This window comes from Xiphophorus hellerii, chromosome 20 (genome assembly GCF_003331165.1).
Source record: "Xiphophorus hellerii strain 12219 chromosome 20, Xiphophorus_hellerii-4.1, whole genome shotgun sequence".
In the NCBI taxonomy this organism is placed as follows: domain Eukaryota; kingdom Metazoa; phylum Chordata; class Actinopteri; order Cyprinodontiformes; family Poeciliidae; genus Xiphophorus; species Xiphophorus hellerii.
In genome coordinates, this window is record NC_045691.1 from 18,841,939 (window position 1) to 18,868,646 (window position 26,708).

At 38.4% G+C, this 26,708-nt stretch overlaps 3 protein-coding genes across 3 annotated transcripts; all 3 read left to right on the forward strand.

Annotated features, from left to right (window-relative positions):
* The first annotated feature begins 5,063 nt into the window (after window positions 1-5,063).
* Window positions 5,064-12,364, forward strand: LOC116710308 (protein transport protein Sec61 subunit alpha-like 1). The gene is made up of 12 exons (XM_032549295.1): window positions 5,064-5,494; window positions 6,076-6,143; window positions 6,254-6,319; window positions 6,816-6,894; window positions 6,965-7,096; window positions 7,173-7,282; window positions 7,538-7,691; window positions 7,828-7,988; window positions 9,370-9,567; window positions 10,590-10,781; window positions 10,876-10,952; window positions 11,096-12,364. Exons 1-12 carry the CDS (start codon window positions 5,488-5,490, stop codon window positions 11,280-11,282), a joined length of 1,431 nt encoding a protein of 476 aa, XP_032405186.1. The 5' UTR covers window positions 5,064-5,487; the 3' UTR covers window positions 11,283-12,364.
* A 340-nt stretch (window positions 12,365-12,704) lies between these two features.
* LOC116710309 (mitochondrial intermembrane space import and assembly protein 40-A-like) lies at window positions 12,705-14,818 on the forward strand. The gene is made up of 3 exons (XM_032549296.1): window positions 12,705-12,935; window positions 13,465-13,563; window positions 13,643-14,818. The coding sequence occupies exons 1-3, from the start codon at window positions 12,914-12,916 to the stop codon at window positions 13,975-13,977; spliced, it is 456 nt and encodes a 151-aa protein (XP_032405187.1). The 5' UTR covers window positions 12,705-12,913; the 3' UTR covers window positions 13,978-14,818.
* Window positions 14,819-15,759: 941 nt separating this feature from the next.
* Window positions 15,760-25,025, forward strand: uroc1 (urocanate hydratase 1). Its single transcript, XM_032549292.1, has 19 exons — window positions 15,760-16,012; window positions 16,513-16,643; window positions 18,189-18,282; window positions 18,562-18,621; window positions 18,715-18,843; window positions 18,935-18,996; window positions 20,772-20,838; window positions 20,973-21,116; window positions 21,205-21,293; window positions 21,830-21,892; window positions 21,995-22,174; window positions 22,264-22,361; window positions 22,450-22,522; window positions 22,588-22,777; window positions 22,867-22,965; window positions 23,053-23,152; window positions 24,048-24,129; window positions 24,206-24,305; window positions 24,397-25,025. The coding sequence occupies exons 1-19, from the start codon at window positions 15,887-15,889 to the stop codon at window positions 24,535-24,537; spliced, it is 2,028 nt and encodes a 675-aa protein (XP_032405183.1). The 5' UTR covers window positions 15,760-15,886; the 3' UTR covers window positions 24,538-25,025.
* The last annotated feature ends 1,683 nt before the right edge of the window (window positions 25,026-26,708 follow it).

Genomic DNA, 26,708 nt, shown 5'->3' on the forward strand with positions numbered 1-26,708 from the left:
GGGACATTATAGTACCCTAGACCGTTACTTGGTCTCTGACACTAACGACAATAAACGCAGGTAATATACTTGAAAACAAGGTAAAAACATTGTCCGTTAGAGTGGATGAAAAATGTTTAGATACTTAAATAGCACATTTTTACAAGAAAAATGTCTAGCATAAGCTAAAGCTAATGTTAGCCACAAAGTTTAAAGGAAGTAAAACTCACCTTCGTATCTGTGTATAACGAGGCGAACATGTTAAAACCTTTCTCCAGCTTATTGTCGGGGCTTCGGATCGATGTTCATCATTAATTGTTACCTTGGACAAGCCCTGCAGACGCCCAGTGTAAAGAGCCTTTTTCAATAGATCGGAAAAGATTGAGCCGCTTTGCCCCGAACGCGGAAGCTGAGGTGCAAAGAGCCCAACAGTTCAGAGTTTCTCATAAATCCTTTATTGTCACTATTTAAATATCATATTCATTGTTCCAGGTAGTGGAAGCCATGCTTTGCTGCATTTTACAATGAACTTAAGTTTTATATCCAGACTATCAAAGACAGAAAATAGTTATTAAAACAATTGAACTCTGTACTGCTTTGAATGAACAGTTGGGAACCGAAGCCCCGTAGCTTTTTCTTCATCTTGAATATATTTATCTGTATTTGTTTTTGTTCTGGAGGCAGAACAAATGTTTCACTCTGTCGTTGTACAGTGTGTCTGTGAATAAAGTTTTAAAAAAAAACATCCCCCCTCCCCCACACCCAACAGACTTCTTGTGGCTTTGATGTCACAGTGATGTCACTCATCCTGTCTATGACATCACTGGCGGCTGCCTTTGTATTGCCAGATTCCACAGAGAAATTCATTTGCAGTCTGAACCAGAGAGCAAAGATGGAAGAGGATAATTTTTTGTTGACAAAAATAAACAATTTACAGAAGAACCGCAGCAAGCTGCAGGAGGAGAACCAAGAGCTTCAGAAAACCATAGAAAGTCTGAAGACTAAACTAGAGAGACTAAACAGAACGGACAAGAAACACAACTGGCATGAGGAAAATTGCTTACTTCTAAAATCAAATGCATTTTACAAAAAACAAATCAGAAAAATTAATCTGGACCTGGAGGAAGAAAATGCAAGTATATGCCAGCTAAGATGTGATAATGAAGCCAAATTAAGAATAAAACATAAACTGGAAGAGGAACGGATAAAACAGAGAAACACTGCAGCGGACAAATTAAGAGCAAACACAGAAAAACTCGAGTGGCTAGAGAGAGAAAATGAGGAGTTAAATAAAGAGATTGTATCTCTGAAAATTAAAAATGACAGGATCGAATCCAGGCTGGCGGAAAAAAGCAAAGACGTCCAGCAAAGGGAAGAAACAGTCAGGGTAAATATCCAGGAAGAGGAACTTTCAGTATGTCAGAAAGTAGGGAGAATTTTTATGCATGTGTACGATTCAGCGTTGGCGTATTGGGTGCCACCCTCGGTTTTTTTTTAACAGTAAAGGATATTTTGGGTTGCTGGGATAGTGGGTTGTGGGATAGTGATGCATTTAAATTAATTACAAATATAAATACTCTTGTTTGCTTTTGGAATTTGTGCCTAGTGAGAGATGCTTGCAGGAAGACATCTAAACGGGTCAAATTGGAAGCTGACACCAGATGGTCTGCAGCAAGAGTGATGACTGACGGATGATTAAGGGTCGAAGTTTATGAACCAGAAACAGAGGAACTGTACATGAGACACGGATGCACAAGACACCTCCTTGTTCTGTGGGTTCATCAGTTCCTGCATGGTTTCTACAGAAAGAAATAAACAAGAACTCTGAATTTTGCATTCTACATTACGGCAGCTTGCAGGTGCAACACACCTGTGACTCAAGAGAACAGAAGAAGCAGCTGCTATGTGATTAACTCAAGATAACCAAATCCAGGGGTCTCAAACTCCAGGCCTCGAGGGCCGCAGTCCTGCAGTTTTTAGATGTGCCACAGGTACAAAACACTGGATTGAAATGACTTGATGACCTCCTCCTTGTGTAGATCAGTTTTCCAGAGCCTTAATGACCTAATTATTCTGTTCAGGTGTGGTGCAGCAGAGGCACATCTAAAAGTTGCAGGACTGCGGCCCTCGAGGACTGGAGTTTGAGACCCCTGAATAGGCTCTGTAACTAGGACCGCCCTAAGGAAATAAAAAGAAAGTCTCTGGGAGGAGCTGTTTTAGAGCGGGTAGATTGTAACTAAAGCACGCTGCTGTCCGTTCTCCTTGCAAGTAAATCTAAAACTCACTTGTCTCTCTTCTTTTTCAGTTTGAGAATGCTTAGGTAGATGAACCTGACATTAATTTGGTCCTTCCAAGCCGGATCCCAAGATCCTGAAGGATTCCAGCGGGTGAGACCGAATCCAGAAGGACCGTGCGCACGGCTAAACTCTTCAGAATGAGTTTAGATCCTTTTCCGGGACTGGTATTTGGTTTACCAGCTGGAATCTGACGCTTGACGGGACTCCGTTTACTGAGAGTAAATTGTCTTTTAAAAGAAAAGCGTGAATGAGTTGATGGCGTTCGCGTTAAAAGAAATCCTGTGTAAGAAACGCTGTGAATCCTGGGCTCTAACAGCTGAAACTAAACGGCTTTAACTTTATGCTGTTGTGGTGATAATTGGATGGCGGAGTCCAGCGAGCAGCCGCTTAAATCCGTCTTAAAAGTTTCATTCCGTAAAAAACAGGGCGGCGGAGTCCTGCGTGAAGACGCTTCAGCTCCGGAACTGAAGTGTGATTGGAGGTATAAACACCTTTAGGTATTTTATCTCATTTAAAGTAGCGGGTTTGGAAGGAGCAAACCAATTGTGGATGCAGAGGCAAGAATCCTCCACTCGTAAGAGTCCAAGAAAGGATTACCACAATTGGTATTTTTAATTGTTACCCACTGTAAAAAAAGAAACCAGTTTTTAGAACAGCCTAGGTGTTGACAAACTGGTCTAAATTGTTTAAAATGGGTAAAAATAGCAGGAAGTGGAGAGAAGTGTTTCAATATGTGTTCGTTTAATTTCTTTTATAAATGAATTCATTTAAATTGTCCGGAATGGTAGAAAAATAACTGCAGTACTGGAGAATACACAGCAGATGGCGGCATAGCAACCATTGAACGAATTACTGCTTTATAGTTCAACAGTAAATGTAAATCAAAAGATTAACAGCAGTGAAAATATTGGGAGTGTGTTGAAGGGCAGGACCCTGATAAAATACAAAATATCTGAATAAATGGATAGTAAAGTACAGGTTAAAAGGTTAATTAAATACTAAAATAGAACTAGAACTAAAGGATAAAATAAAAAACTAAAGACAGAGCCAAGAAATTAAGGAAACAGAAGATTGTGATAACAGTGTGTTGGCAAATAAATAGATGACTAAATGAAACACTAACTAAATAAATAAATACAGGAATAAGTAGATGAATATAATAAATAAAAAAATATCCAAAAACTGGAACAAAAGTCATAAAGGAAAACAAGTAACAGACAGGAATGTGAAACACAAGAAAGGGGAATATGAAAGTTTTTTTAAGAAGGAAAAGGATGAGGAAACTTTAAACAGTTAAAGTTTCATAGAAAGAAAAATAATGATGAAAACTACTAGCTCATGGTTTGCAGGAATTAATAAACTGAGTAGTTTGGTAAGTAGGCATATGTGGTGATTTAGAAATAAGGAGAAAGGCAAGGAGCAAGTGAGTCAAAGTAAGAGAATGGAAAGATGATTTGAACAAATATCAAATTAAAATGATCGTTGTGTTCAAAGTTGCTCTCATAGCAGTTTGGAAGAACTTAATAACTGGAAATAGAAAATAGATCTTATAGAGAAACAACTAAAATGCTTTGCATGGTCCAAAGGATGTTTATAAAAATCTGAGTAATAATTATGTAGAATTATAAGAATTAAAATATTAGATAAGAATGTTAATTTTTCTTTGCGCAGATTAAAAAAAAACAAGCTGCAGCTGATTCTGGACATCTTAACATTCTTTTAATAATGAACAAAACTTTATTAAGATAGAGAAATATTAAATCTACAGGACTTACTTTTAATTGATTCAGTGAAACTAAAACTAACTCTCTTATTAAATAGTAATTGATCAAACAGAGGAACACATAGCCTTCATGGATTTCAAATGCACCATTAGCTCTGCTCCTAAAACCTTTATTTTTATTGCCAATATAAAACAAAAACAAATGTTTGCAGTCCACTTTAAAGAATCCAAAACAGATTACAGTTTCTCTGGCTACAAGATCAATGTACCAATGGGCTCTTTGCACCTGCTGCGCTGACGTCACATCCTCATTCATCCGACACATTATCAGAGTCAAACTGTGTTTGCTGCAGCCAGGGCCGCAACTACATATTTTTGAGGTGGATGCGAACATCATCATTGTAGGCTAGCTTAAGCTAACCTGAATATTTACAACTCTCTTGTTGATACACTGACATTTCTTACCTTCTGTCTTTCAACCACTTTGAAAAGCTTTTCTTCGTCTCTCCAACATCTTTATCCTTCCCCCTCTTCCGTTTTCTGTTTTGGGCCCCGGAGTTTTTTCTGCGCCCCATCTTTAGCTCCCTGTTGTTGAGGCATTACTACAAATTTAAAAGAAAACAAAACGCGCCTCAGCCGCTGCCCAAGCTGCCTGTATGGGAGGGGGGCGCCTAATCAGTGCTGTTCCTCTGTTATTGATCATTTCATACACAAACAGCTGTTAAGTACATAAAATGCTGACTATATAAAAAAAATTCCCCACATCGTTTTTGCGCCCCCTCTAGTGCAGCGCCCCTATGCATTGCATACACTGCATAGCCACCTTTTGCGCCACTGGCAGAGTGCTAAATAAATACTCAAGTGAATAAACTTGATTTTAATTCAAAAAGGTAATGCACAATACTTGATAAATTAGGCTGCACAAGTTTTCAATTGAGTAGCCTATTCAATAAATTATCGACACAAAATAAAATTTTGTAATAAATTTAATGAAGCTCAAATGATCATATATATAAATTAAATGTAAATGAAAATATTCTCAATTAATTCCGTCTCCTTTTTGTGCATTTAGTTTTGTTTGTTTCCAAAAAAATACGGTTCCTTGCGTTTTTAGTAAAGATTGTATCAACTGCACTTGTTTGCAGTACAGACTTTCAAGATGTGCTGGCACTCTTTGCTAAACCTGAACACTTCCACGTTGCTCAATGCGGTAGTAGTACTTCCGTTTTGAGGAGAGAGGAAAAACCCTACGAACATAACTTTGATCTTTTAACCCAATGAGAACAGGAGGTATGGCCACTGACGAATACGTTTTACGCGAAGCCGCTAAAATGGACGCTGTCTCTTTAAATCTTTGAGCTTCGTGTCTGTAACGGTGACGTGTCTTTCTCCTCCTCCTCCCGGTGGCTCAGTCAGTCAGTCATTGAGATTCACTCCGAGCTGATTTTCACTGGAGGGGAAAGGATATACGACCATTGTTAAGGCATCATGGGCAGTAAGTACTACTTTTTGAATGAATCTTCATCAGCCTGATGCCTGTAGCCTCTGAAGAAAACCTCATGTTGTTGTTTAGTCCGTTTTCTAACTTAGTTAGCTTACTCTATTATCACTTTAGCTTCTATTGCTAGCTAACGTGTAAATTGTTGCCTTTTTTGCCGCTATAAAATATTTCTGCCAAAAAACCTATTTGTGGAAATAATTCAGCGAACTAGAAATATTTTATAAATGCGGTTTATTTTTTTTTCTTTTTGTTCTAAAGTTCTAAGCTGCAGACCGAGTTAGCTAGAAACCTATAATGAGCTAACCACTCATTCAAACACTGACAGTCTAGTGATGACGATGCATAACAGATCTGCTCTTATCTTTATCTCACTGTCAATAAAATCAGGTACTACAATCACGTGGTATAGATGAATACTTGTAAAACAGTCAGCAACAGCGCAATAAGAAATATTTTATAATATTATGCATTTTGGGTATTTAAATTTCCCATGAGTCCGCCCCATTCTCAATGCCACGTCCTTCTCATCCCACCAATTATTCCCAGTCAAAACTCTCATGTTTGATTGTTTCCAGTTAAATTCTTGGAGGTAATAAAGCCGTTCTGTGCGGTGCTACCAGAGATCCAGAAACCTGAAAGAAAGGTAGATATTTTTCATTTATATTGTTATTATTTTCTTGGTGTTAAATGACCTTTAATCTTGGTTTATGAAGCTTCCTCTTTTTGTAATTCCTGACAATATGTGTCCAACAGATCCAGTTCAGAGAAAAGGTGCTATGGACGGCAATTACTCTCTTCATCTTTCTTGTGTGTTGCCAGGTAATTAGAAAAAATGCTTTCAATGTACTACAGTCTACTTATTATGCCAAGCATTGCTGTTTCTTTGACTCTAGAAATACCAGGTTAATCTGTATCTAACTATAGTTTGGAGTTTTTTGCATATTTTTGCCTAAACATATTTTCCCCTTAAATACACCTCTGGCAAATAGTAAAATGAAAATTCCTCCAAATCCAATTCATTGTAAAAGTTTTGTTTATGTCTTTAATTGATTGTGCTATTCATCTCTAATTCTAACAAATATATTTCATAAAAAGTAGTTATATTTATTTAGTTTTTGTCATGTTCATCTTTTTACAAAGCTGAATGTGACATTGTCTGTGTCATATGAAATATGAAATTGGCATCTGCCATCTTTTCTGTGGCAGACGCTAATTTCCTACCATCAATATATGTCATAAATAGTTTTAGAAAAAAGTTACTTTATTCATTATCTGCTAACTAATTCAGTCTTTCTCATGAACTCTGTTCCTTCAGATTCCGCTTTTTGGCATAATGTCCTCAGATTCTGCAGATCCATTTTACTGGATGAGAGTCATCCTGGCTTCAAATAGAGGTATTGGTCCAACATGCTAAGCAAAAATAAAGTCCTTTTGACATGAGCTAATGAATCTACCTTCATCTAGGTACTCTGATGGAGCTGGGTATCTCACCCATTGTCACCTCAGGCCTGATAATGCAGCTGCTGGCTGGAGCTAAGATCATTGAAGTTGGAGACACCCCAAAGGATAGAGCGCTCTTTAATGGAGCTCAGAAATGTATGAAACACAGACCTGGCTGTGATCTAAAAATTTCATTTGTATTTTGGATCATCTAATCTTTTAATGTTTTCAGTGTTTGGGATGATCATCACCATCGGCCAGGCCATTGTTTATGTGATGACTGGCATGTATGGAGATCCATCAGAGATGGGTGCAGGGATCTGTTTGCTCATCATCATTCAGGTAAGAATGGCAAAAAGTGTTTTGACTGATCAAAGCATTTGAAAGTATGATGTGCAAACTAGAAAATTTCTGAAGAAATTTAGAAGAGGTCTGCCAAACAGTGCATATCAGTTGCATCGAGCTATTCCTTACATGTTGACTAACATCGACTTACTCTGTAGAATGCAAACCTCATGCCATAAGACAGTTAAGCTCCCAGTCATCTTTTTTTATGTATATATTTGTATTAATTGGACTGGTTGTACGTCTTTGCAGCTGTTTGTTTCCGGGCTGATTGTGCTGCTCCTGGATGAATTGCTCCAAAAGGGCTACGGCCTCGGTTCAGGAATCTCCCTGTTCATTGCCACCAACATCTGTGAGACCATCGTCTGGAAGGCCTTTAGTCCCACCACTGTGAACACAGGAAGAGGTAAACAACCAGAGACCACTCTTCCAATAAATTTCTTGATGTATTAAATATGCCTCTTTTAGCTTTTCTCAAACTTGTTTTTCTATTCCTAGGAAATGACAGAAATATTTATTACTTTTTAAATTTTGTGTTGCAGGAACAGAATTTGAGGGAGCAGTCATCGCTCTTTTTCACCTCCTCGCCACGAGGACTGACAAAGTGCGGGCTCTCCGGGAGGCCTTCTACAGGCAGAACCTCCCCAACCTCATGAACCTCATCGCTACAGTGTTTGTCTTTGCTGTAGTTATATACTTTCAGGTGTGTTGCTTTCCTTCTGTTTCTAGCTGTGTTTCCATCCAACTGTCAAGCGAATTGTGAGCAAACTTTTAACAGCCCCAAAAACAAAATTAATGCGAATTAGGCGTGTTTTCTGTCTACTGGTTTGAGGCTATTCAAACCAGTAGACAGAACCAGGTCACATGAAGCATTATTTCGTCAGATGTTGGCTGTAAAATAATACAATGTAGAAATTTCTCTAAGTTTAGTGCCTCTATGAAGACACAAAACCATCAGTGGATTAGAGCATCCAACCCAGAATACATTTTTGTTGCTCATCAATTTGATTTGACTCAGTCAAAAAAAAAACTGTCAAACTATTTTTTCCTGTCATTTTTAAAAAAATGAAAATGTCAAATTCAAATACCTCTCATGTTTATTCCCTTGAATTAGTATTCAACAATTGTGCACATCTCACATCAAGTAGATGAATACATGTAACTTTTTCTCCGTAATGACAAAAAACACTCACTGCGGTCTAGTAACTATATATAAACATTAAAATTAAATGATTACTTTTAAAGAATGAACATGGACATGAATTGTTCTCCTGTTTGTGCATAAACAAATGTCTCAATGTTTATATTGATGTGGAGGCTAAATCACACTCAGCAGCCGCAATGGAAACTGGAATTACAAGCAGAATTTTAGCTAAAGTTTTGAAATCAGGGAGCGTTTCTCCAATTGAAGCGATCTGAACTTGACAAGACTCTCTGAATGAATGAGAATGCACTTCTTCTGCACCAGATCTGTCCAAATTCTTCAACACTCTGTCAGCTCTCTACTAGTGAGATGCCTTTTTGTTATGGTCAGAGATGAATTTCAGATGGAAATTTTTGTTATTTTTGATTAATTGAGTTACTTCCACAACATACTCTCTGCAAAGTTGAAAATGTACCAAGTTATGTGTGAATTGTAAGGTCTCATCAATCAATAGTCTCCAGATTTTCCCATCACGGTTTAAAAAACCAACCAAAGACTGAACTCCATCACTCCCAGCTCAGCCAGGAGAGCCTCTCCCTGGTCACCCCAGACTGACAGTCCTCCGCTCCATTCTGGAGTTTCATTCACAGACCTTTCAGTGGATGAAAAAGTTCGCTATGCCAGAACTTATTTGGAGCATATGTTTCCATCTCCCCTTTTTTACATATTAACTCTGGAAAAACCAAGCAAGCCTACAAACGTTTTTTGCAAAATTTAAGATTTTATTAATTTTTTATTTTTTACTTTTGCTGTTTTGTTCCAACTTTGAATGCAATGCTTTGAAATGTGCTAGAAAAGTTGATGGAAAGATGATTTCTGGGACTGATTTCTACAGTATTAATTGAGCCTCATCTTATACAAAAATCTGATCTTCTTATAGGGATTCAGAGTGGATCTGCCCATCAAATCTGCTCGCTACCGTGGCCAATATAACACATACCCCATCAAGCTTTTCTACACCTCCAACATTCCCATCATCCTGCAGTCTGCTTTGGTCTCCAACCTGTATGTTATCTCCCAGATGCTTTCCACACGCTTCAGTGGGAATTTCCTGGTGAATCTGCTTGGAACGTGGTCTGTAAGTACACCAGTATTTACGTGCTTTAAGTTATTTTTTTAAGCACTGAAACATACTTTATGATTCCCTGTGTTTTAAAAATATTTTAAAATTTTCTTTTTTCTACCATATACTAACAGGTGATTAGGATGTAACATGGTCATGTCTGTATAAGGATCCAAATGTGAAGATGTATAGTAAAACAGATGACGAAACAATATTTAGTATGTAAATGTATAAAGATCAAACTTGGCTGGGAAATCTTAAACAAATATTCTCAGACCTCAGAATAACTGAAGTGCTATAGAGGAGGGCTCCACCGATTGCAGTTTTCTGGTCGATTGATGATTACCGATCTTCTAAAAAGCCTAACTTAATCGATTCCGATTTTGGCCGATACCAGTTTTTTGTCTGAAATGTTGCTTAATGTATCGAGACAGTTGCTGAATTGGCAATAACCGGGTGACTATTGTTAACTGTAAATGTGCAGACATGACCTGGTCGGCCGGTTTGTCAGTCAAACCTCTCTCACAGAAGAAAAGAAAAGCACGGTGATTGATTTTTAGTCTTTTGCCGAGGTTGATGACATCGGTGGATAAGATCGTCTTCACATATAAAAATCTGCCAAAATTAAGAAAATCTGCACCGATAAATCGGCTGGCCGATAAATCGGTGCACCCATGCCATAGAGTGAAATATTACAAGTTTGGCTGGCTGCTGAACTGACATATTAGCCTTATCTGGGTTTGAAAGCAGGAAGTTTCTACAAATGTTGGCACTATATGATTTTGTAATATTTTACTGTCTTTTATCATTATCGCAGAGCTCCTCATACACTGAAAGTTGCTACATATCGTCTATGTTTACACTCAAATCGCTTGTTGACTATACGGTTTAAAATCATAAACCAACCATAAGACATTTTTCTATTACCCAGGTTTTTGTTTAGCAAAATAATTTATAGGAAGCCTGTATTTCATATAGTTCTAGATGTTTGGACATTTTTGTTTAATAAAATATTCTTTACCTGTTCACGATTACAGGATGTAACATCAGGTGGCCCAGCTCGTGCCTATCCTGTCGGAGGACTTTGCTACTACCTCTCTCCACCAGAATCTTTTGGTTCTGTTCTAGAGGACCCAGTCCATGCACTAATTTACATCTTTTTCATGCTCGGCTCATGTGCCTTTTTCTCCAAAACTTGGATTGAAGTTTCAGGCTCTTCTGCAAAAGATGTAAGTCATGGCTGCAGTCTGTCAAGTGGTGGAGGTGTGGGTTTGTTTTCAACGTCATTTTTGTATTTAAGCTGTGCTCTTCATCACCATCCAGGTAGCGAAGCAGCTGAAGGAACAGCAGATGGTGATGAGAGGACACAGAGAAACCTCAATGGTTCATGAACTGAACAGGTAAAATGATGATTTTCACTTCATGGTGTTTATTTGGTCAGATAAGCCATGATGACTGTCTAAACTCTTCTTTATTTACTTCTGACTGTATTTGTTAATATTTTTTCAGCCATGTAAATTTCCCCAAATGTTTTTGTTTTTAGGTACATTCCAACCGCTGCTGCCTTTGGTGGACTTTGCATCGGCGGTTTATCGGTGATGGCGGACTTTCTCGGTGCCATCGGTTCTGGCACCGGTATCTTACTGGCTGTCACCATCATTTATCAGTACTTTGAAATCTTTGTGAAAGAACAAAGTGAAATAGGCAGCATGTCGGCCATGTTCTTCTAAAAAAAAAAAAAAGAAGCTGTGATCCTGCCATCTCCTGCCAGCTTTTATTGAGTTTTGTCTGTATTTCATTTTTGTTCTTTTTTACATCTATGAACAATATCTGCTCTGCTAAAGACATTGAGGAACCCTCAGGAGTCCCAGCTGAAATGGGACGCTTTGGGGAAGTGAACGCCATGCTTACTTTCACATCATTTACTCACTCCTCAGACATCCCAAAGGAGATGAAGAGAACACCACTTCAGCTGGATATCGTCACAACTCCAAACCAAGATTCAAACCAAGATTTTCTGAATAGCTTCTGGCAGTGATATTTTATTTTTTTTTCCATGTTTTCCCCACACAGGATTTAGTGCTTCAGTATGCAGGCATACTCAATTAGGAAGTGGCTGCCAGCTGCCTGAGTGCTTAGTGGTATGTCTTTGGTTAAACTTTTACTATAGCTTAGTTATTTCTCTGCCGATCAGGTTAGGGTGCGGGCAGAAGCTGGCCTGTCAAGTGCTGATTCAAATACTGTAAATGTTCCTTTGTGTAGCCTTGATTTGGACCTGAGGCCTCAGAGCTCACATTGGGCTCCAGCCTCAGGAGGGGTGCTCTGAACACTCATCCATTAAGTGTTGGTTCTTGTTCTTTTAATGTGTGGCATTCAGGGATCTGCAGTATTAACTCACACCTCATCAACATTCCTGTTAGCCACATCTGGGGGATTCTTCTTTTGTTTTTAAATTGTTCCCTCTTCTTATAGCTTTTCTTCAGACAAACTTATTATGTTTCTGTACATAGACCACACATTGAATAACATTATTCAATGTTATTCAACATTGAATAATGTTGACTCTGTCTTAAGAGTAAAATAAAGTCTTTGAATATGTAAAGAGAAAATAAAAACATTTCAGAACAAACTTGTTTAAAAAACATTCTGAATAAAAGAGACTTTTGTGAAAAAAGTATTTTTCAATAACTTGTCCAGTGTGTAATTAAATTGCAATTATTTTGATGTACGATTTCAAAACCTTAAGCAGCAGTTGAGACATTTTGATTTTGCATATGCTTTAAAATAAAATAAAATTATTTTTTTTATTTCATTTTGGCTGTAGAAGTTGCTAATTAGTTATTTAGGGATGTAATCCATACTATGTGATTTACACACATTTGAATTTATCACTTTTACAAATGTATAATTGCAAAGTACAGCTTGTATAAGGTCATATTTTTCATTTGTAAAAAAGTTAAAAATTCTGTTTTGTCATTGAGTTAGTTGTTTTATTGGCCTGGAAGGTTAATTTTTACAATAAATATTTATTTTTTGCTCAATATATAGATGAATATTCTTAAAGTAATGGAAATGCAACTTGCACCAATCATTAAAATAGCGTACTTTTTACATTTTCTGGCGTTTTTGACCTATAGGGGGCAGCAGAGCATTGACGCTACCGGAAACGATAAAAAAAAGAAGAAGATGATCGCATCATGCTTTAACAAAGATAGTTGTGAAACGGCTACTTTATTATGTAGTGAAACGTGTAGCTGTTTAGTGTGTGTTTTAATTTTTAAAGTGTGAACATATATTCCGGGAGCTGTTGGCTGCTGAAGTGAATTTAAACGAGGCCTATAGCTTGTTCCAGCTGGAAGAAATGAGCTCGGTCCGACAGGAAGGTGAGCATCCTGAGCTAGCCGGCGGCTAACTTTTCTGGAAGGCTATCACTAAAGTTTATTAGTGTGATTAGAAAATGAACCCTGGGGTTCTTATGCAATGTCTAAACAATAACTTATTGTCATATGTGAGGCGGGACATTTTGAAGCTGTGAAGTGTATTAGCAGCGGACGGAAAACCTGCTGTGATCATCTCAGGGTTTAACCTTGAGCACACACAAGATGCATGTCACAACTAGCGCATATCTAAGATTAAATTAATAAAGGTTGCTTAGCTTCCGTCTGAAACCGGATTTTGATATTAATCCATTAGGATGGAAACATCCCTGTATGTCCCTAACATGTTGCATACTATTTAGCATCTACTCTTAATGAGCAGATGCTCATAAGGAGCATTTCAGGGTTTTTAACTTTGAAAGCTGAAATTTGTTAAACAAGATTGTAACAGATTAAAGCTCTAACCTCTCTCTTTGATTTGGTTTTGTGATGTCTTCTCAAATAGTTTGTCATATATTTTTGCTTTCTGCTGCAGGTAAAGACAAAATCATATTTGTCACCAAAGAGGATCATGAAACACCGAGCAGTGCTGAGCTTGTAGAGGAAGACCCCAATGATCCGTATGAGGAGCAAGGTGAGCCGGTCTCTGGATGAGTGTCTCTGATTTCTGTTATGCAACGTCTCAACCTGGACTTCCACTCTTTTCCGTTTAGGTCTGATTCTCCCCAGTGGGGAGATAAACTGGAACTGTCCCTGCCTGGGCGGGATGGCCAGCGGTCCCTGTGGGACTGAATTCAAGGACGCCTTCTCCTGCTTCCACTACAGTAAGGAGGAGGTGAAAGGCTCTGACTGCCTGGAGCAGTTCAGGACCATGCAGGAGTGCTTGCAGCGCTACCCAGAGCTTTACCCAAAGGAGGATGATGCACCATCCAGCCAGGCGTCTGAGGAATCTGCTGGGTCTGCGGAGCCGTCAGACCCAGCAGCTGGCTCTGAGAAGGACTCCTCCGATCCCACACTGTCTAACACAGAGAGCTCAGCAGAGAGCTAATACTGAGCCTTACTGTGGAGCTCATAGCTCATTTCACATTCAGGCATCTTGTTATACATCTGGAAAAAAAAGAAAACATACAGATTTCTCCAATTAATATTCATCAGAATTAAAAGTACTAAGATAAAAGGGCTTGTTTCGCTGTAAACAAAACAAACTCATATCATACAAGCTGATCATGTAGGCCAGCAGCAGCTGCCGTCAAGTCAACATTAATTTCTATTGGCCAGTGGTTACTCTGCAGAACAGAACTCATTTCTTGGGATTTATGGAGCAGAAATGTTACAGTACCAATTCTGCTACAGATTATCAAAACTCATTAAGGTTTGTGGTTTCCTCAGGTCAAAGATGGGTTAAACGGGAGATAATTACTTGACTTTAGTTTGTGATCTTTCAGGACCAAGCACATCATGCTCACCGGGTGCACATTGTGTATACTTCAGTTTGCCTTTCTGTCTACTCTGATTGATCATAACTTCAGAAACTGTAAAACTGCAGTAACTTGTGTTTTAAACTTTTGGTTGTGCCCTCCTTTTTACAGATAGGTTTTGCAAAATTTCATAGAAAGCTCAAAGTGTATTTATTTTCACCGTCCTGTGACTGAATACTCAAAGATATGAAGAGTTAACATACTGAAGAATACTTTGTTCACTTTTCATTGTGAGCTCCTCAGTGTTGTTTCCACTGTTGCCTCTCAGGCTGCACTTATTCTTCTTAATTTATAACCAGACTTGAAGTATTTCCCTCATCTGAACCAAACTCAACCTTTTGTGTGCAGCAAAAGAACGATTGCAGTGAAAATTGCTTACAGTTTTGTAATAAAAAGCATTGTAACTTTTCATTGTGTTGCACTTTATTTTTTAAAAATATTAATGCAACCAACCAAGTAAAACTGACTTGGAACTATCCTGACCATCAAAACTAATGTTTTTACTTGGACCTGGAATACTCCAAAGTATTACCAACTATCAAGCACGGTGGTGGCAGCATCATGCTGTGGACCTATTTTACTGCGGTAATGTTGCAATGCACAAAGTGTTTTTAAAAAAAACAACACTACAGATGAGCAGGTCAGCATTAAGGTCAGAACTCAAGCCTGCTAAAGTGTATTGTTAATTTTGATTTTGGTAATATGGCTCACTGTCCAGGGCAGCATTAAATGTGGGGTATCACAAGGGCCCCAACTATGTATTTTTTTATTGCTTATCTGCATGTTCAGTCAATCTGGAGGGACATTTGAGTTGCAACTTCCAGCTTGGTGCAAATTTTAAGGTTTCTTGCACATCTTTTACATTTTGAATTAATCAAGTCTAATTTAAAATCTAAAATACTGAATATGACCAGAGTGCTTCTGTATGATTTCATGCTTGAGCTTTTGTATAAAAAGTTGTAATTATGATGGCTAATGTTTTCCACTTTCATTATAAACAGAATTTAAGACAATATTTAATAATGCCTATTTAATCAAGGCACTGAAACAGTAAATGAGCATTTCAAGCATTTCAGTTTTGGAGAATTCATTATTTCTCAGAAATTGTGAACAATCAGAGTACATCCAAATGATTAGGATCAGATTTTGTCACACACTGTATCACACTTTGTTATAAAACAGAGGTTGGTCTCCATGTTTGTCTGCTCAGTCTGTGCTACTTCAGCCTCTTTCAGGGATCAATAATTATCAAACATCCCTGTGGACTTAGTGTATTTTCATTGGTGAACCCTTCCAGATCAAAGGTAACGTAAAAACCAATGGGACGGAAAGGGAAGAGGGACTGGCCTCAATAAATACACAGATTCTCTCTACACAGATGCTTGTTTGTTGCATCAGTCGTAGTTACCATCGGTGTGTGGCCTGAACTTTGCCTCCTTGGTTTCTGCTGCAAACGTATAACAGAGAAAAGTCTCCAGGATGTCGGATTTAAAGGAGCTTTGCAGCGGTCTACCCCTGGATCCTTTGCCACCAAACCGAGGAAGAGATCCAAATGTGCCACACGCTCCGGTCCGGACTCCTAACCTCACAGCTGAGGAGGAACGAGTGAGTAACTCCTGACATCTGTCCTTTCATGGAAGTATTTTGTTGGAAGATGTTTTGGCTGTAGTTATTATTGCATGCATTTCAGCATTGATTCTATTACCATTACCATTTAAATACGCACTGTAAACTGAAACCTGCATAACACCCCATAAAATGTAAAAACTCACTACATCTCTGCCTGTTAATAATGTATGAATGATAACACTGTTAAAAGATCAAAATTTACCATGGAAGTGATAGAGCTGAGAGCAGTAGTCAGAGCCTCATCTGCACTCTATTTTTTCTTGCATCACTCTCTGTTGGTTCAACCTCTAAATTGATTATTTTCAGAGGTCCTAAAATGATTGCACAAACTCAGAAAAAACACCTCAGTCAATAATTAAAAGAGGGAAGCAGGGAAAGCTTATGTCTGACATGAAAACTTGAGAAAAAAGGAATGACAGGTTTGTCAAGGCTCTGCTTTCACTAACTCATAGTAAATCGTCTTTATCCTTCTACAGCTGGCACTGAGAAATGCTCTGCGCTACTTCCCACCATCCCACCATTCAACTCTCGCATCTGAATTTGCTCAGGAGCTCCGGCAGTACGGACATATATACATGTACCGTTTCTGCCCCGCGGCGCGGATGAGGTACGGGGCCCCTAATGAAGACCTGGTTAAGATTTTCAATGGGTCAAAGTTAGACATTAGTGTTTCACAGGATTAAATGGCTTGAAATTCCCTTTACTTCATATAATCATCTAAATTTAAATAAAGTACGTTGAAAAATATTAAAGCCATATATTTAGGTTTTATAACAAATGTAACATAAATGCTACGTTTGAATTAAGTCATTATATAACAGAGCCTTCTAAAAGTATTTATACTCTTCAAACATTTCCAAATTGTCTTATGTTATGTTATAACCACAAACTTCCATGTATTTCATCAGAATTTTATGCTATAGACCAACACAGAGTAGTGCATAATTGTAAAATAGAAGACAAAATACGCATTTTCTGAAAGATGTGGTCACCCTAGTTACACTGATACCCTTAAATAGAATCACATGCAGCAGTTTTTATTTATAAGTTGCCTAGCCAGTAAATGGAGTCATTGTGTATTTATTTTAATCTCAGAGGCTTTAACAGAGTAACACAAGTACAGCAGCTACTCTGTTAAAGGCTGTGAGGTTTGCTAGAGAACATTAACAAGAGGTTAGAAAATGATACCCCTAGATATGAGCTTTCTAAAGAGAACTATTCAATTCATAATCATAACATGGAAAATTTGACATAGAAGGACATCTAAAGAGAGGATTATTCAGTGAGCAACAGAGACTCTGTGGTAACTCTGGCGAAGCTACTGAAGCACATGGGTGGAAAACACTGTTAAACTGACAACTATTACTCATGCACTCTAAAAATCTGGCCTTTAAGCAAGGAGGGGTGGGGATGACTGTTCAAAAAAAAGAAACATCATAAAAAAATAATTTTGGAAAATATTTAAGTATGGAATAAAGCAAAAATTTGAAAGAACCAAAATGGGCTTTTTTGGTCTGCATGCAAGATTACATGTATGCAGGAAAATGAACAATACACGTCAACCTGAGATGAAACATAGTAGTGGCAGCATTATACTTTTAGCATATTTTCTTGTGCAGGGGCAGGGAAGTTTTTCAGAAATACATGGCGATAATTTCAAGATTTCAGAAGAAAACTTGTTAGAGGCAGTAAAAGACATCAGACTGGGTTGGAGGTTCATCTTCCAGTGACAATAAGCGAACAACCAGAGCTTCAGAATGGTTTGGATCAAAACGTATTCACCTTTTTGATCAAAATCTATTTGAGAATTGATAGCTTACATACTTTTAAGATTTTTATAGATACAAATTTTGAAGGAATGTGTCAATTTTCTTTGTCTTCCACAATTTTTCATGGCTTTTTGTGGGTCAGTCACAAAAAATTGTAATGAAAGGAAGGAAGCCGTAACGTGACAAAATGTGAAAAAGGTTTTGTTTAGATTTTTTACATCAGCTTTCATTCATATCTTCAAAAATGAAATACTTTTTTTTTTTTTTGCCAATTTTGCTTCATGCTAATAAAAAATCTAACCAGCATTGTATCCAAATACTGTTGAGGCTGAAGGTAATTTCCTGCACTGCTGCTACGATGTGAATCCCTGTCTCTTCTGCAGAGCCTATCCTATTGATCAGTATCCGTGCCGCACACGACAAGCAGCAGCTATGATGCTAATGATCATGAACAACCTGGACCCAGCTGTTGCTCAGGTGAACATTTTGTGCTCTGCTTGACTAAACATGTCTAATTTAATATCATGAACAGGGGCGTCCAAGTTCAGGCCTCAAAAGCAACTATCCTACAATGTTTGGGTGCAAACCTTCTCCAATATCACTGAGTAAATGAACGGTTGGTAACCAGCCGTCTACAGAGGAGGAAGTTCAGTCATGTGACAGGTGTTGGAGCAGGGATGCCTCTAAAAGTTGCAGGATAGTAGACGGACTTGGGCAGCCCTGGCATGAAGGAAACCAACTTTCCTCCTCCTGCAGTTTCCCCAGGAGCTCGTCACGTACGGAGGGAATGGACAGGTGTTTAGTAACTGGGCCCAGGTGAGTCCTGAGCAAACCCAAAATATAATTTATCTCTCATATGATATGCTGACTTAAAACAGCTGAATAGTAACTGTTTGCATCTGAGTCCAGTTTCGCCTTGTGATGCGCTACCTGAGTGAGATGACTGAGGAGCAAACTCTGGTCATGTACAGCGGTCACCCCATGGGCTTGTTTCCCAGCCTGCCTTCCTCTCCTCGGGCCATCATCACTAACGGCATGGTACCGGCAGAACACACACCACGTGTTAACAACAGACACAAACAACAAACTCACATTTGGTTCTGTGTGTTTGTTCTGTTCGTTTCCTCAGGTTATTCCAAATTATTCCTCCAGAGAACAATATGAGAGGATGTTCGCTCTTGGTGTGTCAATGTAAGTCTTTTCTAAGCTGCTGGACTGATTGTGATGGAAAACAAGAAAGAGAAGACAGTCAGAAGGTTGCATACATGCTGGGCCTTCAATAATGCACTTTATCTGCTCTGTTTTCTGGGGTGGAATGATACTACAATTCATAAGTGCAATGATTGAAACCAAAAAAATTACATTTCCATCCACAAGTTTAGATTTAGTGTGGATTTTCTCTAATCCACATAGATTTCAAATCATTCCTACTGAATCAAATACAGACATAAACCTCCACTGCTCTTTAAATAAATCTAGCTTTTCAGATTTAGCTTCACTCATGCATTTTTGTATTCTTCAATAGGGTTCTTTTATAATTCCAGCTGGATATTCATCTTCTATGCTTATAGAAATTTTCATTCAGTCGATTTGGTTGAAAGAAAATCTACAAACTGCAGTGGAGGCATGAAGACAGGATCACACTAAAGATTAATGTTTGTTGGCTTCATCCATCCAAAAACCAGCTTTGATGTGTGTTTTGGGATCTTGCTCCTGTTAAATGTATGCAGGTTTCAGGTTTTACCTAAGCTATGATCCTCAGGTTAATAAAAATTGGTTAACTTAAAAGAGAATCTTTATCAACTGGATAATGCTCAAGCAACAGTATCACCATTGGCAGAAGTAAAGTTTTATTCAAGGGCTGGCAAAGGGCTGGTTGAAGTTTTATCAGGGGAAGCATTTTCTAGCAATGGAAACTAATTCTGCCTTCTTGACTATTTCCAAAACCCAGATGCATCTCTCTCATGTGTTGCCCTTATTATGAGTGAAGTTAAATCCTGGCATTCTTAAATAAGGCTCTTTTCCTGCTGGAAAACTCTGGAAAACTCTGACTCAGACGTTAAGGTCGATTCCAGGAAAGAAAGAAATGTGTGCAGTCAAAATATCACCTTGCAACACAGAGTGGTTCAGCCATGGACTGTTTCTTTGCAAAGAGTTGAGCAGTTTTCTCTTGTCTTGTACCACGCTCAGTGTTTGGGAACATTTTTAGTTACCACCGAACAGGAGCCTGTTCTCTGGATCTTGAGTTGTCTAGAAGACACATTAAAAACTTACTGACACGTTTCTCGAAATACTTAAATGCAATAGTTCGGCGCTTGTTTAACTAAGCTTAAAAATATTTGCCTTCCTCTTCATTATTTGTCTCTGCACAAAAATATAGACTGGTATGTGTGAAGATTGTGATTCTTAAGTTGAATGTCTCAGTTCTGTAAATTAAACAAGCCAACTGCGATCAAATGATACTGAATCTTGTAGACGGGTCACCACTAAATAACCAGAGTATCATTCATGCTGTCACAATAGCTAAGAAACTTTGTGGACTTACAGTTCATGCTGGGCTCAAGTATTTATTTATTTGTATTGATTTAAGATCCCTTTCTAACAAATTGATATGGTTATTATTCTAGTTAGGTAGTGAGTTACATGTACACAAGCATGATTGACAGTGCTGAGACCCTCTCCATGGTTTCTATTGATTGTTCCAGACTGAGCTGTAATTTTGTATTTAGCACTGGGAATAATAGCTCATTTTTTCAAAGATTACCTATCTCATACCATACTGTTTTGACATGGTGACAGTTTTAACAAATATGTCAAAAACATACTTTTATAAAAGTTACATACCTCACCTTTAACAGCCTAAACTTAATTTGGCATTCTTGCAAATTATTGTTTATAAACTTCTGACCAGCATGGTATTTATACTGTGTTACGGCTACATGGTGTAATTTGTGTCTTGCATACAGGTATGGTCAAATGACAGCAGGCAGTTACTGCTACATTGGACCTCAAGGAATAGTTCATGGCACAATGGTTTGTAAAAAATAAAATAAAAAAAGAGAAGAAGATCCTCACATCCAATCCATATCATGACATACTGCACCATTTTGTCGTAGCATATACATAGTGAACTGAAGGTTATTTTTTAATATCGTTTCTCTGTGCAGCTGACTGTACTAAACGCAGGTCGGAGGTACCTGGGCACCGATGACTTGAGGGGCCGCGTCTTCGTGACGTCAGGCCTCGGCGGAATGAGCGGCGCCCAGGCCAAAGCGGCCGTCATCGCAGGCTGTGTCGGAGTGATTGCCGAGGTCGGTTGGTTTCCAGTCGTTCCTGTGTCTCATTGAAAGTCACTTTTGAGAGCCAGAATAAATGAAAATGTTTGTCATTCCTGTGTAGGTGGATGAAGCTCCACTGAGGAAGAGACATGAGCAGGGTTGGGTCATGGAGGTGACCAGTAGCTTGGAGCAGTGCATCAAACGCATCCGGTAACACAGAAGAACACATCGTCATAATTCATTTCCTACAAATAATATCTTTGTTGGATGGTTAAAATGTTATCTATAGTAAGGGTACCTGTTAGCACTGTTGCCTCGCAGCAAGAAGGTCTTGAGTTTAAATCCTAGCTCGGGTCTTTCTGTAAGGATTTTGCTTGTATTAAATTTCTTAAGGACAGCAAAATCAATGTCGAAGAGACATCTGTGAGCAACACAACCCACAAACGTGAGTTAGTTGTACCAGTTCTGTCAGGAGCAATGGGCCAGAAACACATTAAATACTGTGGGATGTTTGTGACAGGACACATAAATGCTGATTCAGGTCATACAGTTAAAAAGACAAGTCAAGAAAATACAATAGTACATAGATATTCATATACATCTTCAGATATGCACTGAAAACAAAACAAAAAAGTAAATCTATCTTACAAATCCAACTGCAATCAAATTTGAAGGATATGTATTTTGAAAACTGATAAATTTCCCGGTGAAAGGATCTTTAATATTTCTCTGTTGTTGTCTCTCAGAGAAGCCAGGAACTCCAAGACGCCCCTCAGTTTGGGATACCATGGGAATGTCGTAGACTTGTGGTGAGTGAGCTGTGAAAACTTTCACTAGACACAGTCAGGGTCTGGTAAACACTTTAGCTCAATTGTTGCTGAAATTGGTCCTCTTTTTCTGTTTGTAATCAGGGAACAGCTGCTGTTGGAGTTTGAGAGGACAGGGGAACTCCTGGTGGATCTGGGTTCAGACCAGACGTCGCTGCACAACCCCTACAACGGGGGCTACTACCCCGCCCCACTCAGCTTCCGCCAGGCCAACCAGCTCATGTCCACAGATCTTGGACGCTTCCAGAGCTTCGTCCAAGAGAGGTTCAGTTCAATTAATCTCAGAGCTGAACCGTGTGCAGCATTTCAATGCTGTTATTGTTTTTACTACCATGTAACCAATGCAATTACAGTCTCAGAAGACACATAAAGGCCATCAACAAGTTATCGGATGCAGGTATGTTCTTCTGGGATTACGGCAATGCATTCCTGCTGGAGGCCCAAAGAGCAGGTGAGTTATTTATAAAACATGACACAAAGAGTATCAGACTCAGGGAAGATTTGAGCAGTAAACAGGAACATGTTTTTGGCTTTAATAGGTGCAGAGGTCAGCAAAGTTGGTGGAGGAGCAACCGAGTTCCGGTATCCGTCTTATGTCCAACATATTATGGGGTGAGTATATATCCAGTGATTTGTTGGTCCAGTTAGTACAGCTTAGTAATAGATTCTTGCTGCAGGGACATTTTTTCTTTGGGGTTTGGGCCGTTTCGCTGGGTTTGCACGTCTGGTGATCCACAAGACCTGGCCGTAACCGACGACATCGCCACTAAGGTGCTGGAGGAAAATGCTGCCAACGTGTCGGAACGTGTAAGGCAGCAGTACAGAGACAACATCCGCTGGATCAGAGAGGCTGGAAAGCACAAAATGGTCAGCTAAAGAAGATCTCTAACTAGGGAATTATGTGGAGACAAAAAAATAAAAGGTTATTTTTTTAACCTGTGTTGTTTCTTGTTTAGGTTGTTGGATCTCAAGCTAGGATTTTGTACTCGGACCAGAAGGGAAGAGTGTGCATTGCTTTAGCCATAAACCGGGCTGTTGCTGACGGAAGAGTCTCAGTAAGAAGATGAACTCAGCTGAAGTCTTAATAATTATGAATTGACACATGAATCTTAGTGTTGTTGTTTTCTGTTCTGTTTCTTCAGGCTCCGGTGGTCATCAGCAGAGACCACCATGATGTCAGCGGCACAGACAGCCCCTTCAGAGAGACCTCTAACGTGTACGACGGCTCTGCGTTCTGTGCAGGTGTGTGTTTTATACACAGCTAAGATGATGAATCTGCCTTGAGATGGAAATTTGAGATTTTTGCTGCTTGTACCTTCTGATGCTTCAGCACCTTGCAGAAATATTCACACCCCTTGAAAATCATGCAATGTTTCACCTTCACCACAAAGTAATGTGCTACTTAATGTTGGTCTGTGACATAAAATCCCAGTATAATTCAATGACTTTAGAGGTTATGACATGACAAAATGTGAATAAGTGCAATTAATGTATTGTAATTATTGGCTCTGTAAAAGAAAATAGTTAAATAGTTTGTCGATTATGTGCAGGTAGTTACAACTTCAAGTTTACAAAGCTGATCATTCATGAATTTACTTTTTGAAACTATTTCAGGTTTTCAGCTGTCAAACATTAACGTAACTTTAGTTATGTTAATGAGTAAATATGCTAAGTTTATTTATAATAATGCCTTTATTTATTTATTTCTTCTGTAGAAGAAACTGTGAAGATTTTGAAAGAAGCCCTGAGGTAGTTTGCAGCAAAATCTGGTTTGGGTTTTGTTTTTCTTCCAACATGGCAAAGACCAAAACACCAGACCTCTGCCTCCAGAAAACTAGAGTATACTAATAAGATCAGGAATGAATAACAATTTTGACCCAATCATTTTTTTGGCTTTTGTTTAATCATTTCATTTATGGGTGCAAAGTGAAATACGGTAATTATGCACTCAAAATAAACCTCAGCTGTTACGAAAAGCTGTTTGTCTTTCTTTCTGTTTTTACTCAGTTTAACAGCATTTGGAAAACCCTTTTAAAATTATAACAGTTTTGTATGATTGTCTATAATTTTCAACTGTAGACATGATATAAAAGAATAAAAGAGACATTTTAGTTTTTACGGTGCTTCCTTTCTTCAGATATGGCCGTCCAGAACTTTGTTGGCGATGCCTTCAGAGGTGCCACTTGGGTCGCTCTGCATAATGGCGGCGGTGTTGGCTGGTGAGGGCAGTAAACATAGTAATCTGGCTGGGTCGATGTGAATCACTGTGTATTCATGTCTGTCTCTCACCATCAGGGGAGAGGTAATAAACGGAGGATTCGGTTTGCTGCTGGACGGCTCCGACGAGGCGGCAAAGCGCGCCAGGTTGATGCTCAACTGGGACGTTTCCAACGGGGTGAGGCTGCAGGCGGAGCAGCAGCTTGATGCATCGGCGTGGAGTCATTGCTCTGGTCGGCTGCATTCCTGTGTGGTTCTGCTTGTTGCAGGTGGCTCGTCGCTGCTGGTCTGGAAACACAAACGCCTATGAGACGATCCAGCGCACCATGGAGGAGAACAGGCAGCTCCGCGTCACCATGCCATTCCCAGTGCAGGATGAACATGTGCTGGACCGAGCCCTGCAGGGATGACTGGTGATGATTTAAACTAATTAGACACAGAGAGCAGAGGAAGGCAGTAGATGTATTTACTTAAGTGTATTTATCGAAATAAGACCTTACTCAGCGGTATGAATTATACAGATTAAGAAGAATCACCCACAGTGTTAATGTCATGATTTGAAAATGTGTGTGTTATAATAATGTCTGTTTTAAAGAATGAGATAAAACTACAAGAAGCAACAAACCTGCAGTGATTGTATGGTTTCCAACTTTCAATGGATGGACCATTAATGTATATTACTAATAATACATATTGATACTAATATATGTGATTAGGATGGTCCATCTAAAGTGGATGGATAGATAAAGTCCCCCACAAAATAAACTGGACAGCTTTTAGGTAAAGCCATTATATAGAGGAAAGGTTCAATGCAATTGAATACTGTTATCATGTTTGATCACTTTTATCTATTTTTGTGCTGCAAATTAATAAATAAAATGTTTGTTTTAATATTGAAGATTTAAATGGCTGTTTGTGTCTCATATTGTCGTAATCTAATTGTCATTTACTTGTGGTGAACCGTGAATAAAACAAGATGTTTTTCTCCTGCCTAAGTAAAAGCAGCCTTGTACCAATAAATAGTTTATGAGTTAGTAAGAAAGTATTGGCTTTTTCTATTGAAAAAGTGTTTTGGCAGGAAACCAAACAGAGACATAGAAGACGCAGTTACACAGAGCAACACCTGATATTCACGTCTCAACAGGATGAAAATGTTAATGTTTCTCTTTAACTCAGACATCTCCAACAATAATTATATGGAAAGCTAAATTATCATTAAATAACTGAACTAGATTCTCAAACAATTTTTCAAGGATAAATTTGACCACTTTTCCCCACCCTATTGAGATGAAAATATATCTGAAGTACATTATCCTATCTAGATTAGTATTTGCTGGTATCTACTACAGCGTTCTTAATGGGAAAACTTTCATTCCAGATATCTAAAATCCCAGTAAAACATTTTCAACTAGACATTTGATATGAAAAGCAGTTTCAGATATTTATAAGTTATCATCCAGGATGGGCAACATTTAATGTATGACTTGTTTGAAGGTAGTTTCAGGCAATAGTATATTTGCAATCAAAATAAAAATCCAGGACGAAGATATTATTTAAATATTCCTTAAGCCTCTGTACATCAAATGTCATATTAACTTAAAACAGGAGCAATAGCAAATAGTGTTATTAACATTTATACAAATAAATAAAATATGAGTTTTGTCTTCTGGGAATTTGTTGTTTTTTGTTTGTTTTTCATTTGGGGTCTAGTTTTGAATATCTAGGGCACAATACCTAATAATTAAATATATAAATAACATTCTCTGTCAGCAAAAGTTCAAATACCTGAAAGGTTGATCTAAAATATCAGCTTTGACTAGAAAGAACTGAATTGTGCAAATCTTCATTTTACACAGTCCTCTTTGCTTATTAGCGCAATCTTTTGATTGTAGTAAGACCAGAAACCTAAAATCCTGCCTTTCGCTTGAGTTTATTGGGTGGAGGGATTAACGAAACAACTTTACAGTTACTGGCACCCTGTAAGACAAATTAAGCTGAAGCGTTTATGTAAAGTGTCATTCAGGGTTGTTGTTTTTTAAGAGCCTGGGATCACTTAATTAGCAATGTGTAACTTCCTGTTTCAGTGCAGTTACACAGAGTTCCTTCGCTGCAACTCGGTGTTCACAAAGGGAACAACAGTAAAACATGTCATTAAAGGGAGTTAGATGTGTGCTGATTTTCATGAGCCAGCAAAAACAGAGTTTATTTGACTAAGGTTGCATATTATTCAGAGCAATAACTAAAATGTTGTAAAAGCAATAAAGGGACCCGGGCTCTCTGGTCTGAAACACTGGATGTTTTTTGTTTTTTGATATATGTCCAGATCACCTTAACTACATTAAAAGGATCCAATAAGACCCTCAGACATAATTGGAGTTCCATAATAAAACATTTTATTTCTATACAACTCCCTTCCATCAACTTGTCACTATTAATGTTAAATTAAACAGGTTTATTATTTCACAGAAGCACTACACAGACAGCCACCAGGTGATTACTATCACAGTGTCTCAGATTTGTCGTCATGAAGTTGTTATCAGGTTGTTTTTTTTATCAGTCAGAGGTTTGCGGCCGAGCCTGG

Coding starts and splice junctions, on each gene's coding strand:
- LOC116710309 (XM_032549296.1), top strand. CDS start 12,914: ATGAGCTCGGTCCGACAGGAAG. Junction 12,936..13,464: donor GAGCTCGGTCCGACAGGAAG/GTGAGCATCCTG, acceptor TTTCTGCTGCAG/GTAAAGACAAAATCATATTT. Junction 13,564..13,642: donor TGATCCGTATGAGGAGCAAG/GTGAGCCGGTCT, acceptor TTTTCCGTTTAG/GTCTGATTCTCCCCAGTGGG.
- uroc1 (XM_032549292.1), top strand. CDS start 15,887: ATGTCGGATTTAAAGGAGCTTTGCAGCGGTCTACCCCTGGATCCTTTG. Junction 21,294..21,829: donor CAGTGCATCAAACGCATCCG/GTAACACAGAAG, acceptor GTTGTCTCTCAG/AGAAGCCAGGAACTCCAAGA. Junction 22,778..22,866: donor AGGCTGGAAAGCACAAAATG/GTCAGCTAAAGA, acceptor TTTCTTGTTTAG/GTTGTTGGATCTCAAGCTAG.
- LOC116710308 (XM_032549295.1), top strand. Junction 7,989..9,369: donor CTGTAGTTATATACTTTCAG/GTGTGTTGCTTT, acceptor ATCTTCTTATAG/GGATTCAGAGTGGATCTGCC. Junction 10,953..11,095: donor ATGGTTCATGAACTGAACAG/GTAAAATGATGA, acceptor TTTTGTTTTTAG/GTACATTCCAACCGCTGCTG.